The 16,133-nt window shown below is 40.5% G+C and overlaps 1 protein-coding gene across 1 annotated transcript in view; it reads left to right on the top strand.

Moving 5' to 3' along the window:
• LOC132782081 (thioredoxin domain-containing protein 11) overlaps positions 1 to 16,133 on the top strand; it is a 34,103-nt gene that overhangs the window by 879 nt on the left and 17,091 nt on the right. The window contains exons 2-5 of the mRNA XM_060786749.2: positions 6,242 to 6,458; positions 7,968 to 8,065; positions 10,249 to 10,378; positions 12,468 to 12,561. Coding sequence (XP_060642732.2) covers positions 6,242 to 6,458; positions 7,968 to 8,065; positions 10,249 to 10,378; positions 12,468 to 12,561 — 539 coding nt within the window. The remainder of the gene's footprint in view (positions 1 to 6,241; positions 6,459 to 7,967; positions 8,066 to 10,248; positions 10,379 to 12,467; positions 12,562 to 16,133) is intronic.

The following is a 16,133-nucleotide window of genomic DNA, read 5'->3' as shown; positions in this document are numbered from 1 at the left end:
TGTCTCCTCATGATGTGGCCAAAGTACTTCAACTTTGTCTCTAGTATCTTTCCCTCCAGTGAGCAGTCGGGCTTTATTTCCTGGAGGATGGACTGGTTGGATCTTCTCGCAGTCCAAGGCACTCTCAGAACTTTCCTCCAGCACCCCAGTTCAAAAGCATCGATCTTCCTTCGCTCAGCCTTCCCTAAGGTCCAGCTCTCACATCCGTAGGTTACTACAGGGAATACCATGGCTTTGACTAGGCGGATCTTTGTTGCCAGTCTGATGTCTCTACTCTTTACTATTTTATCGAGATTGGACATTGCTCTCCTCCCAAGAAGTAAGCGTCTTCTGATTTCCTGGCTACAGTCTGCCTCTGCAGTAATCTTTGCACCTAGAAATACAAAGTCTGTCACGGCCTCCACGGTTTCTCCCTCTATTTTCCAGTTGTCAATCATTCTTGTTGCCATAATCTTGGTTTTTTTGACGTTTAGCTGCAACCCGGCTTTTGCGCTTTCTTCTTTCACCTTGGTTAGAAGGCTCCTCAGCTCCTCCTCGCTTTCGGCCATCAGAGTGGTGTCATCTGCATATCTGAGGTTGTTAATGTTTCTTCCAGCAATTTTCACCCCAGCTTTGCATTCATCCAGCCCTGCACATCGCATGATGTGTTCTGCATACAAGTTAAAGAGGTTGGGTGAGAGGATGCAGCCTTGCCGTACGCCTTTCCCAATCTTGAACCAGTCTGTTGTTCCGTGGTCAGTTCTGACTGTTGCGACTTGGTCCTTGTACAGATTCCTCAGGAGAGAGACAAGGTGGCTTGGTATGCCCATCCCACCAAGAACTTGCCACAATTTGTTATGATCCACACAGTCAAAGGCTTTAGAATAGTCAATGAAGCAGAAGTAGATGTTTTTCTGAAACTCCCTGCCTTTCTCCATTATCCAGCGGATATTGGCAATCTGGTCTCTGGTTCCTCTGCCTTTTCTAAACCCAGCTTGAACATCTGGCAACTCTCGCTCCATGTATTGCTGGAGTCTTCCTTGCAGGATCTTGAGCATTACCTTACTGGCATGAGAAATAAGGGCCACTGTACGGAAGTTTGAGCAGTCTTTCGCATTTCCCTTTTTTGGTATGGGGATATACGTTGATTTTTTCCAGTCTGATGGCCATTCTTGTGTTTTCCATATTTGCTGGCATATGGCATGCATCACCTTGACAGCATCATCTTTTAAGATTTTAAACAGTTCAGCTGTTTAATATAATATATAATACTAATAGTATAATATACTGGTAGGGTGTTTTATATATATATATATGGTGGTGTACTAATATAGTACAATATAATAATACTCAGTTCTTGTGGGGGTTTTTTGGGCTATATGGCCATGTTCTAGAGGCATTTCTCCTGACGTTTCGCCTGCATCTATGGCAAGCATCCTCAGAGGTGCTTGCCATAGATGCAGGCGAAACGTCAGGAGAAATGCCTCTAGAACATGGCCATATAGCCCAAAAAAACCCCACAAGAACTGAGTGATTCCGGCCATGAAAGCCTTCGACAATATAATAATATGTAATAATTTTATATTACATGTAATATGGCAGTATCGTGGTATAGTACAATATAGTAACGTATAATACTAATATTATGCTATGGTATATATATTGTATATGCATATAATATTGATAATAATAGAATAGAATATAAATTACACAATATAATATATTATTGTAGCGGAATAGTACAATATAGTAATGTGTAATGCTAATATTGTGTTGTGGTAATAATATAATATAATAATAATATAGTATATATTATATATATTATTATATAAATAATATATATATATATAATATTGTATATACATATAATATTGATAATAATATTATAATATAATCAAATGTAATATAAATGACACAATATAGAATCATAGAATCATAGAATCAAAGAGTTGGAAGAGACCTCATGGGCCATCCAGTCCAACCCCCTGCCAAGAAGCAGGAATATTGCATTCAAATCACCCCTGACAAATGGCCATCCAGCCTCTGCTTAAATGCTTCCAAAGAAGGAGCCTCCACCACACTCCGGGGCAGAGAGTTCCACTGCTGAACGGCTCTCACAGTCAGGAAGTTCTTCCTAATATTCAGATGGAATCTCCTCTCTTGTAGTTTGAAGCCATTGTTCCTCTCTTGTAGTTTGAAGCCAATATACTATTGTAGTGGTATAGTACAATATAGTAATGTGTAATGCTAATATTGTGCTGTGGTAATAATATAATATAATAATATAATATATATATTATATTATTATATAAATAATATATATAATATATTATATATACATATAATATTGATAATAATATTATAATATAATAAAATGTAATATGAATTACACAATATAATATATTATTGTAGTGGTACAGTACAATATAGTAATGTGTAATGCTAATATTGTTCTATGGTAATAATATAATATATTGTATATACATATAATATTGATAATAATATTATATAATAAATTATAATATGAATTACACAATATAATATATTATTGTAGTAGTATAGTATAATAATGTGTAATGCTAATATTGTGCTATGGTAAAAATATAATATATTATTGATAATAATATTATAATATAATACAGTATAATACTAATTACACAATATAGTATATTATAGGGTTCCCTGGTAGCGCAACAGGTTAAGCTGCTGAACTTGCTGACCAAAAGGTTGGCAGTCATATCTGAGGAGCGGGATGAGCTCCCACTGTTAGCCCAAACTTCTGCCAACCTCACAGTTCAAAAACATGCACATGTGAGTAGATCAATAGGTACCACTTCTGTGGGAAAGTAACAGTGCTCCATGCAGTCATGCTAGCCACATGACCTTAGAGGTGTCTACGGACAACACCGGCTCTTCGATTTAGAAATGGAGATGAGCACCAGCCCCCAGAGGCAGGCACGACTAGACCTAATGTTAGGGAAAACCTTTACCTTTACCTTACAATATAGTAATCCATAATACTGAGATTGTGCTATGCTAATATAATATAATATACTAGAAATGTAGATGAGCACCCCCCCCCCCCCAGAGTCAGACATGACTAGACTTAGTGTCAAGGATAAACCTTTATCTTGAATATACATATAATACTGATAATAATATTACAATATAATACAATATAATGCTGATAATACAATATAATATATTATAATAATATGGTAATATAGTAAAACTAATATATCAAATATAATGACTACTGATAATATATAGTAATATATTGTGATCTACTGTCTTATTATTTATTTATTTATTTATTGTGTCAGGGGCAACCAGACAATTGTATTACATTTCTAACAGAACAAAACAAACAAACAGACAAAACACAAAATTTGTCTTATTATTATATATTTGTGTATTTTAAGTTGTAATGTTTTTGATTGTGAGCCACTTTGAGTCTCTGTATGGGGAAATAAAGCAGGATATACATAAATAAATTAATCCAATTTTAAGCCTGACAACCTTAGACTCCATATTTTCCCGTCTATCAACTATAGCTTGCAGTCCTCCTGGGGAGAGAAAAAGCAGGGTCATCATCATCATCATCATCATAGTTCAATTGTGCTTTTCCTCTTGGGAGGGGACTCCGTTTGCCCCCTCTCATTCTCAGGTCTTCTCACCTGCCGTATGAATGAACAAGACTTTATTTCTATCCCGCCCTATCTCTCCCCAGTGGGGACTCAGGGCAGCTTACAACATATAAAGAGGCAAACGTTCAGTGCCATATAAAGATATAAAATAACACAGACTAAAAGATTAAACCCAATTTACACTGACACTAGCGACAAAGAAAACAATCACACAATTGAACACAGACCTACAAATTCACGTTATAGCAATTTCATATTGAAGAGATTTTTAAAATTTGGAGTTTAAAAGATTCAATTAAAAGAATTTAAATTCAAAATCCATATTCCACCTCTTCGTGCTCCTCCTTTCCAGCCATCCAGGTGACAAAGCCCTTCCCAGGCACACTTACTTGCAAGTGACTTGACTTCCAATCATTCTCTTTCTCTCCCTGCAACGGTCCCCTTTCTCGGGGATATGCTCCCCGTCAACATTCTCCCTCAGCCAAGTGACAGTCCTTGAACACTGTCTTCCCAAACACACATGTTAGATACAGGCCGCTCCCGAATTATAAACGCCAGACCTACAAGTGACTCATAGTTAAGAATGAGGCTGAGACCAAAGGAAGTCAGAGGACTCTCCCTCTTGGAAAGAAAGGAAATCCAACCATTAAAGAGTTATTATCATCATAGGGAAAAGGGATCTCCACTGAAGCTTTCTCCCCACAAGCCACATTTTTTCCAAATCCAGTCAAACCTATAAGAGCCTCTCTTGTTTGTAACTTGGGAGTGGCCTGTATATGTATGTCTTCAGTCCAGGTAATATGGAGTGTCAGGTCCTCCTGAGAACTCACAGATAGAAGAGGTCCCAAACATTTTGAATCTTTTTGCTTTATTATATAGAAGAGGGAGTGTTAGCAAGGCAAGCAGCCCCACCTTTTCTGCACCAAAGGAACCCCCTCCAGTTTCCACTGAGGGCAAACCTGTAACTATAGTTATTCCAGGTTTGGCCTGCATTCTCTGAAATGCTTGGGACCAGAAGCAGTTTGAGTTTGTTTTTGGACAGCCAGCAGTGGTCTATATGTTCAGAGTGAGATACATTGAAGGTGGGATCCATGTCTCAACTATATTCGTTTCTGTTTTATAGACACATGGCCTGAAGGATAATAATAATAATAATAATAATAATAATAATAATAATAATAATACATTTTAACCATTTCTCCTAATAGTTCAAAGTGGGGTACAACAGTGTAAAAACATATGAACATACAATACATAGGTAAAAAGCCACCATTATAAAGACTTACACCAAACACAGGGTGCAAAATTGACCTAAGGCGGTAATAGAATGCACATTTGAAACTCCTAATTCAGAGTTTTCACCATTTCAAAAACTATTTTGCGCTTGAAACAAAGTTCGACACCACGAGGCAAAGATGCCACTCTATCTCTGTGAATCATTTTGAGTTTTGGAGTATTTCAGATTTTGGATAAGGGATACACAGCCGGTTTATTATTATAGTTGTTGCTGTTGTTGTTATGCATCTGCTACAACTTTATGCAAAGACATGCCTTATCAGTCTGTATCAATGTAGCAAAAATGGACTCATGTAGCACCTTTGTAATCTAATTGTAAAAAACAGATACTTAGTTTACGCTTTTGTGAGTTGCAGTCTTCCAACGGTATCTCAGAAGTCCTGTGTAAAACTATTCTCTAAAACACCTTCCCCCCTTCCCCCTTAGTCTCAAAGGTGCTCTGGGATTCCTTTGCCTCTTTAAATATTGACATATATATATCATGGAGAGGAATGGACCAGGAAGTGGTGTAGCGTGTGGTGTGTGTGTATTTGTTCTGCCACGTCATGTTCAACATGTTGCTTGCTTTGAATGTACAGAAAGCAGGAGGAGGGCATTTCCTGTGGGAGAAGAAGGCCCACGTTATTTGTGCAAAAAATAGAAACCTGTCTTTTCTCAGGTGCTGCGTTTCTTTCGTTGCTTGCCACCATGAAGTGTGCTTTTTGCGGGAAAAGGCTGTATTATTATTGTTATTATTATTACTATTATTATTATACTCTGCTTTTTCTCTCCACAAAGGAGACCCAAAGCAGCTTAAACAGGTATAAACTGCAGAGTGACTTTCTTAAATGTTTTTAGGCAGCCCATATTCCAGTTGAATAGAATCCCTGGGAAAGCCTTCCTCTGCTTTTAGGTGCAAGAAAGGGAAATTGTATTGTATTAGAAGAATAATAGAATAATAGAGTTGGACATGATCACATGGGCCATGTAGTCCAACACCCTGCCAGGCAGGAAAAGCACAACCAAAGCCCCCCCCCCCCCCCAAAAAAGCAGATGGCCATCCAACCTCTGTTTAGAAGCCTCCTGTCCCATATTTAAACATGGTGATCATGTCCCTTCTCAGCCTTCTCTTCTGCAGGTGAAACAGACCCAGCTCTTTAGGCCGCTTCTCATACTTGTCAAATTTGTAACCTTCCAGGTGTTTAGGATTCCATCTCCCAAAATTCCTGGCCATTGAACAAGCTGGAAATTGGGATTTCTGGGAGTCAGAGGGCCACATGTTTGAACCTTTTGTCGCGTTGAATTGAGGGTGTCCTGACGACTGCATCTCTTTCCCCCAGCCGTGCCAAAGACGTGACCTTGCCTGCCAGGCCCCCAGTCAGCTTCTTTGCTCTGACATCTCCAGTCCACGACCTTTTCCTCGGGCAACTGGACCGCGCAGAGGACATCCGGCGGGACTCGGATGTCAGTCTGTTCTACTTCTACGCCCCGTGGTGTGGGCAGTCTGTCACCGTCCGGGAGGAGATCGAGAAGGTGGCTGGTATCTTGGCGGACCAGGTATAAACCTCATAAAGAAGCAGCGGTCATCTGTTGGGTGTTTGCCTTCCAGGAGATCCTGCAATAAAGACCTCTCCTAGTCCAAAAGTGGCTTGAACCAGGCTCAAAATGTGACAAAATTACCCCCCTCACATCCTCTGGAGGGTATTGCTTTTTTACAAATGACTCATAATTAAGAACAGGGCTGAGACAACAGGAATTGAGTGTAAGCTTCCCTGATGGTGCCTTCCTGCCTAGCGGAAAGAAGGGGGTTTGACTGGATGACCTTTGGGGGTGCCAAATCTATGCTATTATATCTATCTCATACGTGTGTGTGTACAGGCAGTCCTGGAGTTATAAATACCCAACTTGCAAATGGTTCCTAGTTAAGAACAGGACTGAGACAACAGGAAATGAGAGGAATCTACCTCTCAGAAGGAAGGAAAATCCACTCCTAAAAGAGTTATTATCATGGGAAAAGGGGTCTCAGCTAAAGCATTATCTCCAGTCCTTGTTTCCACAACAAGCCACATTTTGAGAATCCAATTATCAAAGGGACAGAAAGTGAGGTGAAACCTTCTCTACAGGGGAACAGACAGCAAAGGAAACATCACAGGGGTGTAAACCCTTCCCTATGTGATCCAAAGGCATGCATACATGCATATATATGGAATTACACTTTAGAAATGCTACTGTTTCTACTTACAAATAACTTCAGCTTCAAAGCAAACCTACAGAACCTGTCTTGTTTGTAACTTGGGGGTTGCCTATATATAAATAAAGCTTTCTTTTCCTGTTAATGGGTGGTGAAAGTAGTGTGCTCCTTGCAGTAGATGGCACCTTAGACATGAAGAAATATTCTACCGTTGGAAGGGAGCAATGTTTTAAATTTTTGTGGAGGCTGTGAAAAAATGACCCCTTCAAGTTGTCTGATTTCATGACTACAGACTCCTGCCTTTGTCTTGGGAGGCCTTTAAGCAGAGGCCAAATGTCAGAGATGCTTTGAATGTATTTTTCTTGCATGGAAGAAGTTGGGTTGGACTGGATGGCCCTTGAGGGTCTCTTCCAATTCTGTTATAATTCTTCTTATTGTTAATAATCAGAGACTGGATGGCCATCTGTTGGGGGTTCTTTGATCATGTTTTTCCTGCCGGACAGAAGAGATTAGACTGAATGGCCCTTGAGGTCTCTTCCAACTGTAGGGTTCTGGGGTTCTGTGGTTCTATTTTGTTGATGACTGGGCCAAGAAGCACAAAATCTTCCAAAAGCTTAGAGTTATGTCGACCTTTTTTAGTCATGATTTCTGTTTTATTTTTGCTTATCCCTGACTCAGTGTTTGGTCAAGTCCCACCTGCTGCTCCCAATATACATGCTTCTTCTTCTGTCCCTTGGGAAAAAATACAAGAGTTGAGAAGGGCTCCCCAAGGGCTGCCGTTCTCTTTTTCAGCTGCGTCCTTCTTCACATAACTCAGGGAAGCCATTCCTGGATAATCCCAAGACTTTGGGATTCATGGGTATCTTTGCTTGCAGGTCCTATTTGTGGCCATCAACTGCTGGTGGAACCAAGGCAAATGTCGGAAGCAGAAGCAGTTCTTTTACTTTCCAGTTATATATTTATATCATCGAAGGTAAGTCTTTGACTGACTTCTTTATTATCCTTCGAGGTAGGAAAGGAAAAATTTGCTCTTTGGGAGGCAGTATAGGCTATCACTTTTTAATCACATTCAGTGTTTATGAATAAGCAGAGGTTGGATGGACATCTGTCAGGAAAGTTTTGATTGTGCTTGTCTTGCATGGTAGATGGGGGTTGGACTGGATAGCCTTTGGTGGTATCTTCCAATTCTTCTTTTTCTGTTGTTGTTGCTATATTTTATCTCAGGTGTTTTAATATGTGTACTCTATGTTTTAATATATAATTGAATGTATATAAACAATATATAATCATGCGGCAGCTAAAAAAGCCAGTGGGATTTTGGTCTGTAAAAATAGAAGCATTGTGTCTAGTTCCAGGGAAGTCATGCTTCCCCTCTGTTCTGCCGTGGTCAGACCACACCTGGAATACTTTGTCCAATTCTGGGCACCACAATTGAAGAGAGATATTGACAAGGTGGAATATGTCCAGAGAAGGGCAACTAAAATGATCAAGGGTCTAGAGAACAAGCCCTATGAGGAGTGGCTTAAAGAACTGGGTATGTTTAGCCTGCAGAAGAGAAAGCTGAGAGGAGCCATGATGAGGGCCATAGATGAAGATGTAAGGGGAAGTTATAGGGAGGAGGGAGCAAGCTTGTTTTCTGCTGCTCTGGAGACTAGGATGCAAAGGAACAATGGCTTCAAACTATAAAAAAGGAGATTCCACCTACAGATGAGGAAGAACTTCCTAACTGTGAGAGCCATTCAGCAGTGGAACTCTCTGCCCTGGAGTGTGGTGGAGGCTCCTTCTTTGGAGGCATTTAAACAGAGGCTGGATGGCCATCTGTCAAGGGTGCTTTGAATGTGATTTTCCTGATTCTATGTTTTTGTGGTTGCATTTTAACTGTGTTTTAATATGTGCTTTTATTGATGTATTTGACTGTGTTGTGCTCTGTCTCAAACTGAAAGGAGAGGAGGGTAATATATTATTATTATTATTATTATTATTATTATTATTATAAAAAATTAAAATCCTTCCTCTTCTAGGTTCTTGTGGGTTTTTTCGGGCTATAGAGCCATGTTCTAGAGGCATTTCTCCTGACGTTTCGCCTGCATCTATGGCAAGCATCCTCAGAGGTGTGAGGTCTGACCTCACACCTCTGAGGATGCTTGCCATAGATGCAGGCGAAACGTCAGGAGAAATGCCTCTAGAACATGGCTCTATAGCCCGAAAAAACCCACAAGAACTTAGTGATTCCAGCCATGAAAGCCTTCGACAATACATCCTTCCTCTTCCTTTCTCATTTTCCTACTTTTTTCTTTAAAGATATTCTGATTTAATATAGTTTTTTTCACCAACTTTCTCTGTAAATAACACAAGGAAAATGCACAATAAAAATATAATTAAAATATTATTATTATTATTATTGCTATTATTGGCAACATGCAAATCTTGGGGATCTGAAAAGGCCTGTCTTGACAGATTATCATTATTTTTATAGTTTGTTTGTACCTTTCAAACAAATATAGACAAAAAATTGCAGATGTATAAACATTCAAAGTACATGTATAGCTCCATTAACGAAGTCAGATGTTAACAGACATATCATTTTATATTAGATGCTGGAATAACATGAAAAGAACAGGGAAAGATTGTCTCTATCACCCACACAAAGAGCAGGCCAATGTGTTTAATTAAACTTCTGAATCAAAATGAGCAATATGCCCATGTGATATGAAACACTCAGGTCAAGGGAGCTGTTTACAAGTAAACAAACATTTGGAACCTTCTTAAGACTACTTGAAAACTTCTATCTAAATGTATGCAGCAATTATTTTTCCTTTTCTTTCATCACTTTCCACTTTTTGTTTGATTTCTATTGTATTTGGCCAAATGTACAGATCTGTTATTGTTGTCGTCGCAATCATCCCCATTAAATTAGTTGCACATTTAAAGGTTGATGGGAAGAAAGGGATTTCTTTGCATTGGCATCTGAGCAGTGTGAAGTATTTTGTGCTCTTGAGCAGCCACCAGCTTTGCAAAGTACTTGCTGTCAGTGGATATGGAAACTGTATGAATATTAGTCTTGGTGTGGATCCTATTTCTATACACACACCGGGTTTAGAACCCCGTGTTCACTTTCAAACTTTTCCCATTTTATGTTTCTTTCTTTAACATTAGCTTTGGGCCCATTGAGTACAAAGGCCCAATGAACGCTGTTTACATTGAAAAATTTGTTCGCCGTGTGATGACGCCCCTGCATTATATTTCATCTCGATCAAAACTGCAGCGATTCCTGTCCCATTATGAAGTAAGTTGCCTCCACTTTCTGGCCTCACTATTCATGACTCCTAGAACGCAAATTCAGGATTTACGTTTCCGTCTTGTGTGATAGTACTTCTTTTTACTGAACTATATTTTACTCATTGTATATGTATTCCATAGAAATACATTTTAATATACATATTTTGAGGAGCATTTTTAACTATGTTGTGTCCTGCTGTGAGCCAAGAGGAGAAGTGGGTTAGAAATAATAATAATAATAATAATAATAATAATAATAATAACAACAACAATAACAATAATGTAACAGTGTAGGAAAAGACATCCTGTGTCTACTGCATTTTAAGCGTTGTTTAAACTTTTCAAAAGGGTACCCACAAATGCTAAATAATCCCTGATGATTCCCATTGGAATTTTCTTTTTTTCCAGAAGGAAGGGGAAAAGGTTAAAAAGTTAATAGCCTTTTAAAAACTACCAACAGCGAACCTATTTAAGGGAAGAACCAATCATGATGGAAAGCACAGGGTTTTGTGTTCACAGAGCAATGGCTTCCATTTTCCAATGCTTCAGATTCACAAAATCAAAACATAGCCAGGAAGATCAACTGCGATTGCGGGAACCATTTCATAGGAATATGTTTCAATATACATATTTTACAGAGTGTTTTATGACTATGTGTTTTTAACTTTGCTGTGCACTGCCTTGAGTCACAAGGAGAGACGAGTAAGAAATAAAATAATAATAATAATAATAATAATAATAATAATTATTATTATTATTATTATTATTACCTTTGTGAAATACCTATAACTATCATCTCTGCCACACTCATTTTGAAATGAGAGGCTGGTTCATGGTTTTCCTGAGCTTGTTTGCTATCCAGTAAACTTCTAATAAAGGTCTTTCCCTTCCAAAAATAAATTCTAGTCCAGAATTGAGCCAGAAATACTCACACTGTCAAAGAAATATTAATGGGTTGATAAAGTCATTTTTGATAAAGTGATTCAAACTGTATCAGTGTGCAAGATAGTGGTTTTGCAAGAAGAGATAGCGGTTTTGATATCTCTGCAGTCAAGTGATGTGCATGTGTTGCAGCTGATAGGTTTGGAATTCCTTTTCTTGATGTAAGACAGGATGAAAAACGGCTCTCTGAAGATAGTGCTTATTTGGTTTCAGAGACAGTTAACTTAAATTGCACTCAGTTCACTCAGCAGAGCTGCTGAACTTTCTGACCAAAAGGTCGGTGGTTCAAATCTGGGGAGTGAAGTGAGCTCCCACTCTTAGCCCCACCTTCTGTCAACCTAGCAGTTTGAAAACATTCAAATGTGAGTAGATCAATAGGTACTGCTTCAGTGGGAAGGTAAAGCTCTCCATGCAGTCATGCCAGTCACATGACCTAGGAGGTGTCTATGGACAATGCTGGCTCTTCAGCTTATAAATGGAGATGAGTACCAACCCCCAGAGTCGGACACAACTAGACTTAATGTAAAGGGGAAACTTTTACCTTTATTAACTCAGCAGAGTAGAGAAAAGAAGGCAGAACCTTGCCCTTCCCAGGCAAACTGTGGAAGCATCTCCTAACTCCTCATCTTTCCTTATGAATAATTTTAGCCGTCATGACCTGGCTACACAGCTCCTGCTTTTTCATCTCTTTTGGAGAGCCTGCAATGAAGGAGAACACCTTGGAGCAATATTTTGTTTCTGGAGCAGATCTCAACACTCTTTTGCTTTCTTTCATTTTCCTCTCTCCTTCTGACTCCCAGTACTTTACCCATAGATTTGGAAACATTTCCTGAGTAAGGTCTGCTTTCGTCCCAAAACCCAAGGGACAGTTTTCCAATTTGTCCTCATCTTCATTCCATAATAAAGTTGAAAGCCACAAGGGGGAGCCCGTGGGAAATAGTTGAATCTAGTATACAGCCTGTGGGAATCACAGGGAATAGAACTCACTACTGTTTCCTTTTTTACTCCTGTTTTATCAGGGGCACAGCAGCTAAATGGTGGAGGGTCCCTGCAAGAGACAGTTGAAAGAACCGGGTTTCTTTAGCCTGGAAAGGAGGAGATGGAGGGAGAACAGTCACGGGTCCTTAAGGTGTGTTTTGTTTGTGTCTTGGCAGCCAGGCGTCTTAGGATACTTCGAGTTCAACACCTCTCCCCAGCCCCCAGGTTACCTGACGTTCTTCACCTCAGCCTTGCATTCATTAAACAAAGGTGAGTGGAAGCATTTCCTTTGGGAAGGTGCAAGACCATTTGGGGCACTATCGTTCACTTGCAAATGGCAAAGGTTTTCATTTAGTTATACTAGCTTCGGTATCCGGCTATACCCGGGCTTGGTCTTTTGTTATGCTATTTATCTGACATAGTCTTAGTTTGGTTTTAAGTTTTGTAAATGCTCCCACTAGAAATGCATATGGTTCCCTGGATGTAGGATATACATGGGCCTTTAGGTTTTCATGAACTACATCTCCAATGCTCTTGTGTCCATTTACACCCCCACCCCCCAACTGCACCAGTAGTTTATGTCGGTCATGATGGGCCTGTGTGTCAGTGTTTAGAGTTGGTCATGTTGGGTAAGAGTGCCGAGTTTGGTCCGGAGCCATTGCCGCTGGGAGTCACAGGGCTGTTTGGATGATGAATCTGTCCTGGAAAATACAAGACAAACAGATAGATAGTAGAAATATATTTTAATTTATTATATAGAAAGATGATCACATGAGATAATTCCTTCTGAGTTTAATACAGAGAAGGATGTTGTAAAGACACTGAGCAAAATTTGTGACTTTTGTTAATAGAAATGAGAGGAGGTGTCAATTTCCTCACTGTGGCTATCTTTATGACCCCCTACCTGGAGTAAATGTGTAATGGGTTCAAGAATATTGCCTTGTGGAATTCTTTTGTGGGCAGGAATAGTTAGATGGGCCCAGCTTGGATCAGTTCCCTTTGTTTGCAGAGTCCCATTGGCCTTGGAGAGGGCCAGCCAGCTTCTCCTCCTCTTTTTTATGTCCTTGACCACCTGATTGTGTGAAGGTTTCATCATGGCTCCTTTACACACAATGGGCTAAATATATCCCGAGACTCTCAGTGTGGGCCCTGGCCCAAAATCTGCTGACAAAACTTCCTGCTTCATTTAGGTCTTTGCCAAAAGCCAGCAAGGCTCAAGAGCAGAACACGGATGTTTGGGATTGAGCGGGGAGAGTGGCAGTTTGCTGGGCAATTTCGGTGCCTGATTTGGAGAATGCAAAGGGGAGTACAGGCCCATCTATGCTCTCCTTCCACTGTTAAATATGAAGGTTCAAATTCTCGCTCATTTGCAGAAAGATCCAGACCTCTCTCTCTTAACCCGACCTACCTGGCAGAGCTCCTGTGAGGTTAATACAGGGCTTGCAACAGAAACTGTCTTTGGATGGAGGGAAATAGATCACAATGCAGGCTCCATATCTGTGGGGAAAAAGTGAAACTGCAGATAAAAGCAGGCCGTATTGCAGTGAGCGACTTCTGGTAGAAACATATATAGAACCGTCCTGGAGAACCTAGAAAAAGCCTAGAGAATACACTTCTTTAGCTTTTCTAGGTTCTCTCCAGTGAAACTCTGCAGTCATATTTTGGCGTAAGTATACCACAGAATTGCTCTAGATGGAGCACTGTTTTTTTCTCCCATCAGAAGCTCTTCAGCTGTGGGTCCTGACCCTAAACAGGGTCCTTTTCGTTCAGTGGTAGGATCCCCAAAATGGTCCATAGTGAAAACTTTTTGGATGTCATCTGATGGCTGTTTGTAGACATTTGCATGAATCTGTAGCACAGTGTTTACAGTGAACTCTATGGAAGATGCTATAGCAGTTCATCATAAAAAGGAAACGGGTCTGTTTAGGAAGCTTTTCAACTGGTGGGTTTTTTCCGGTAACAGTTTGGTTTCATGCCTGTTCCATCTACCTATGCCAGCGGTGCAGTGGGTTAAACCCCTGTGCCAGCAGGACTGATGACGGACAGGGTTAGGGTTAGGCTTCCTCTGTCAGCTCCAGCTCCTCATGCGGGGACATGAGAGAAGCCTCCCACAAGGATGATAAAACATCAAAACATTTGGGTGTCCCCTGGGCAATGTCCTTGCAGACAGCCAATTCTCTCACACCAGAAGCAACTTGCAGTTTCTCAAGTTGCTCCTGACATGACCAAAAAAAATTAAATGTAAATGTTTCTCAGGCCGAAAGGGATCACAAGTGGGAAAGGTTTAAGAAGCCTTGCTCTAGCAGATCTAGAAAATGACTAGCGTTTGGATGTAGGTAAATGAATTTGCAGGTACCGGTCCTAGAGATATGTTTCAAAGGGCAAGAAACAGAATTCAATACAGGCCTTTTTGCCGGTGAAAGGCAAAACATGCTGCTTACAAACCTTTTCTGCAGGCAACTCATGCTATTGGTCTGCAAAGTAGGCATCCCCCCCCCCCAACCAGAGGCTCTATTTTAGGCAATGAGGTGCTGGGAGGGCCAGGCCTCACAACAGTGGATGCCATGACGTGGGGAAGCATGCAGACAAGGAGAATGGTTCTCCAAAAAGGAGCCCTTGGTACCATTGTTTCCATGATCTGGTGGGAGCAAAAGCATCAATTCGCTTCCCATTATCCCTGTTGGACCTTTGCGGGTGGAAATTGGCTTCAATCTGTGTTGGAGCAAAGTGCAGAGAGAGAGCAGAGCCTTTTTAGGTGGCAGTAACAATCTTGCCAAGTTTTAAGCATTTAATATAGAATGAGTGGGGAGAGAGCTTTGGAGGATGCTGTGGCTCTGCTAAATAAAGGCTGCATTGACTCTTTTGCAGCCTGATGCAGGTTGTAGGGGTCAGCCTGATGCTGACCCCACCAAGACCTCGGCAGCTCCTCTCTTCCCAGCTATAAAGAATCATCTATAAGCCAAATAACTGTGTGGTAGAAGGTCCTTGGAAACAGTGTATAGGCCGTCCCTGAGTTACAAACATCCATTATTAAGAATGGGGTTGAGATAACAGGAAGTGAGAAAAGAAATCTGCCCCTCGGAAGGAAGGGAAATCCACTCCTAGATTAGTGGGGAAAGGGGTCTCTACTGAATCCTTGTTTCCAAATTTTTCAAAAACCAAAACATAAGGTGGAACCCTTTCCTATGCTATCCAAAGCTAAAATATAAATATATGTGGCTGGAGTTGCACTTTAAAAATGTACATGTTTTGACTTTTAAACAAATTCAACTACAGAACAAGCCTACAAAACTGATCTTGTTTGTAACTTGGAGACTGTCTGTGTATAACAGAGGAGGGTCTGCATTTGGGTGTGAGAGAGACAGGTAGGCTGTTGTAACTTCTGGCATTTCAGATATTGGAAAGAGGATTCTCGATGTGCGGAGAGCAACCTATACATATTTACTTGGTGTAACATGGGCGGGGATATTTGGAAGAGGTCATTGCCCTCCAAAGAATAGCTCTGTCCTCCAGTGGATGTTTTGCTTCTCAAAAATGGAGCAGTTCTGTGTCTGGCTTTCCAAATGTGAAATACTCCAGTCTGCCTTTCCCCACTTCCCCATTGGAAAAACAATGTTTGCGTTATAAAATAACCCCTGTAAGAGGCCCGGGTCATGAGTTCTCCCTCTGAGGCCTGACATGTGCATTTGGAGCATTTGGAGCAGAGGTCACTGGTGGTGCAACACGCTGTTTCCATGTTTGTGTATCTCCTGCCAAGAAGTGGCTTCATTGGAATTTGCTATTTATCCTGGACGGCTGCTGTTGCCATTTCTGCGGTCAAAGGAGAAAGTGCCAGGAAAGCT

This window comes from Anolis sagrei, chromosome Y (assembly GCF_037176765.1).
Source record: "Anolis sagrei isolate rAnoSag1 chromosome Y, rAnoSag1.mat, whole genome shotgun sequence".
NCBI lineage: Eukaryota > Metazoa > Chordata > Lepidosauria > Squamata > Dactyloidae > Anolis > Anolis sagrei.
Note: the sequence above shows the minus strand (reverse complement) of the source record. Positions and strands in the feature narration are given on the sequence as shown.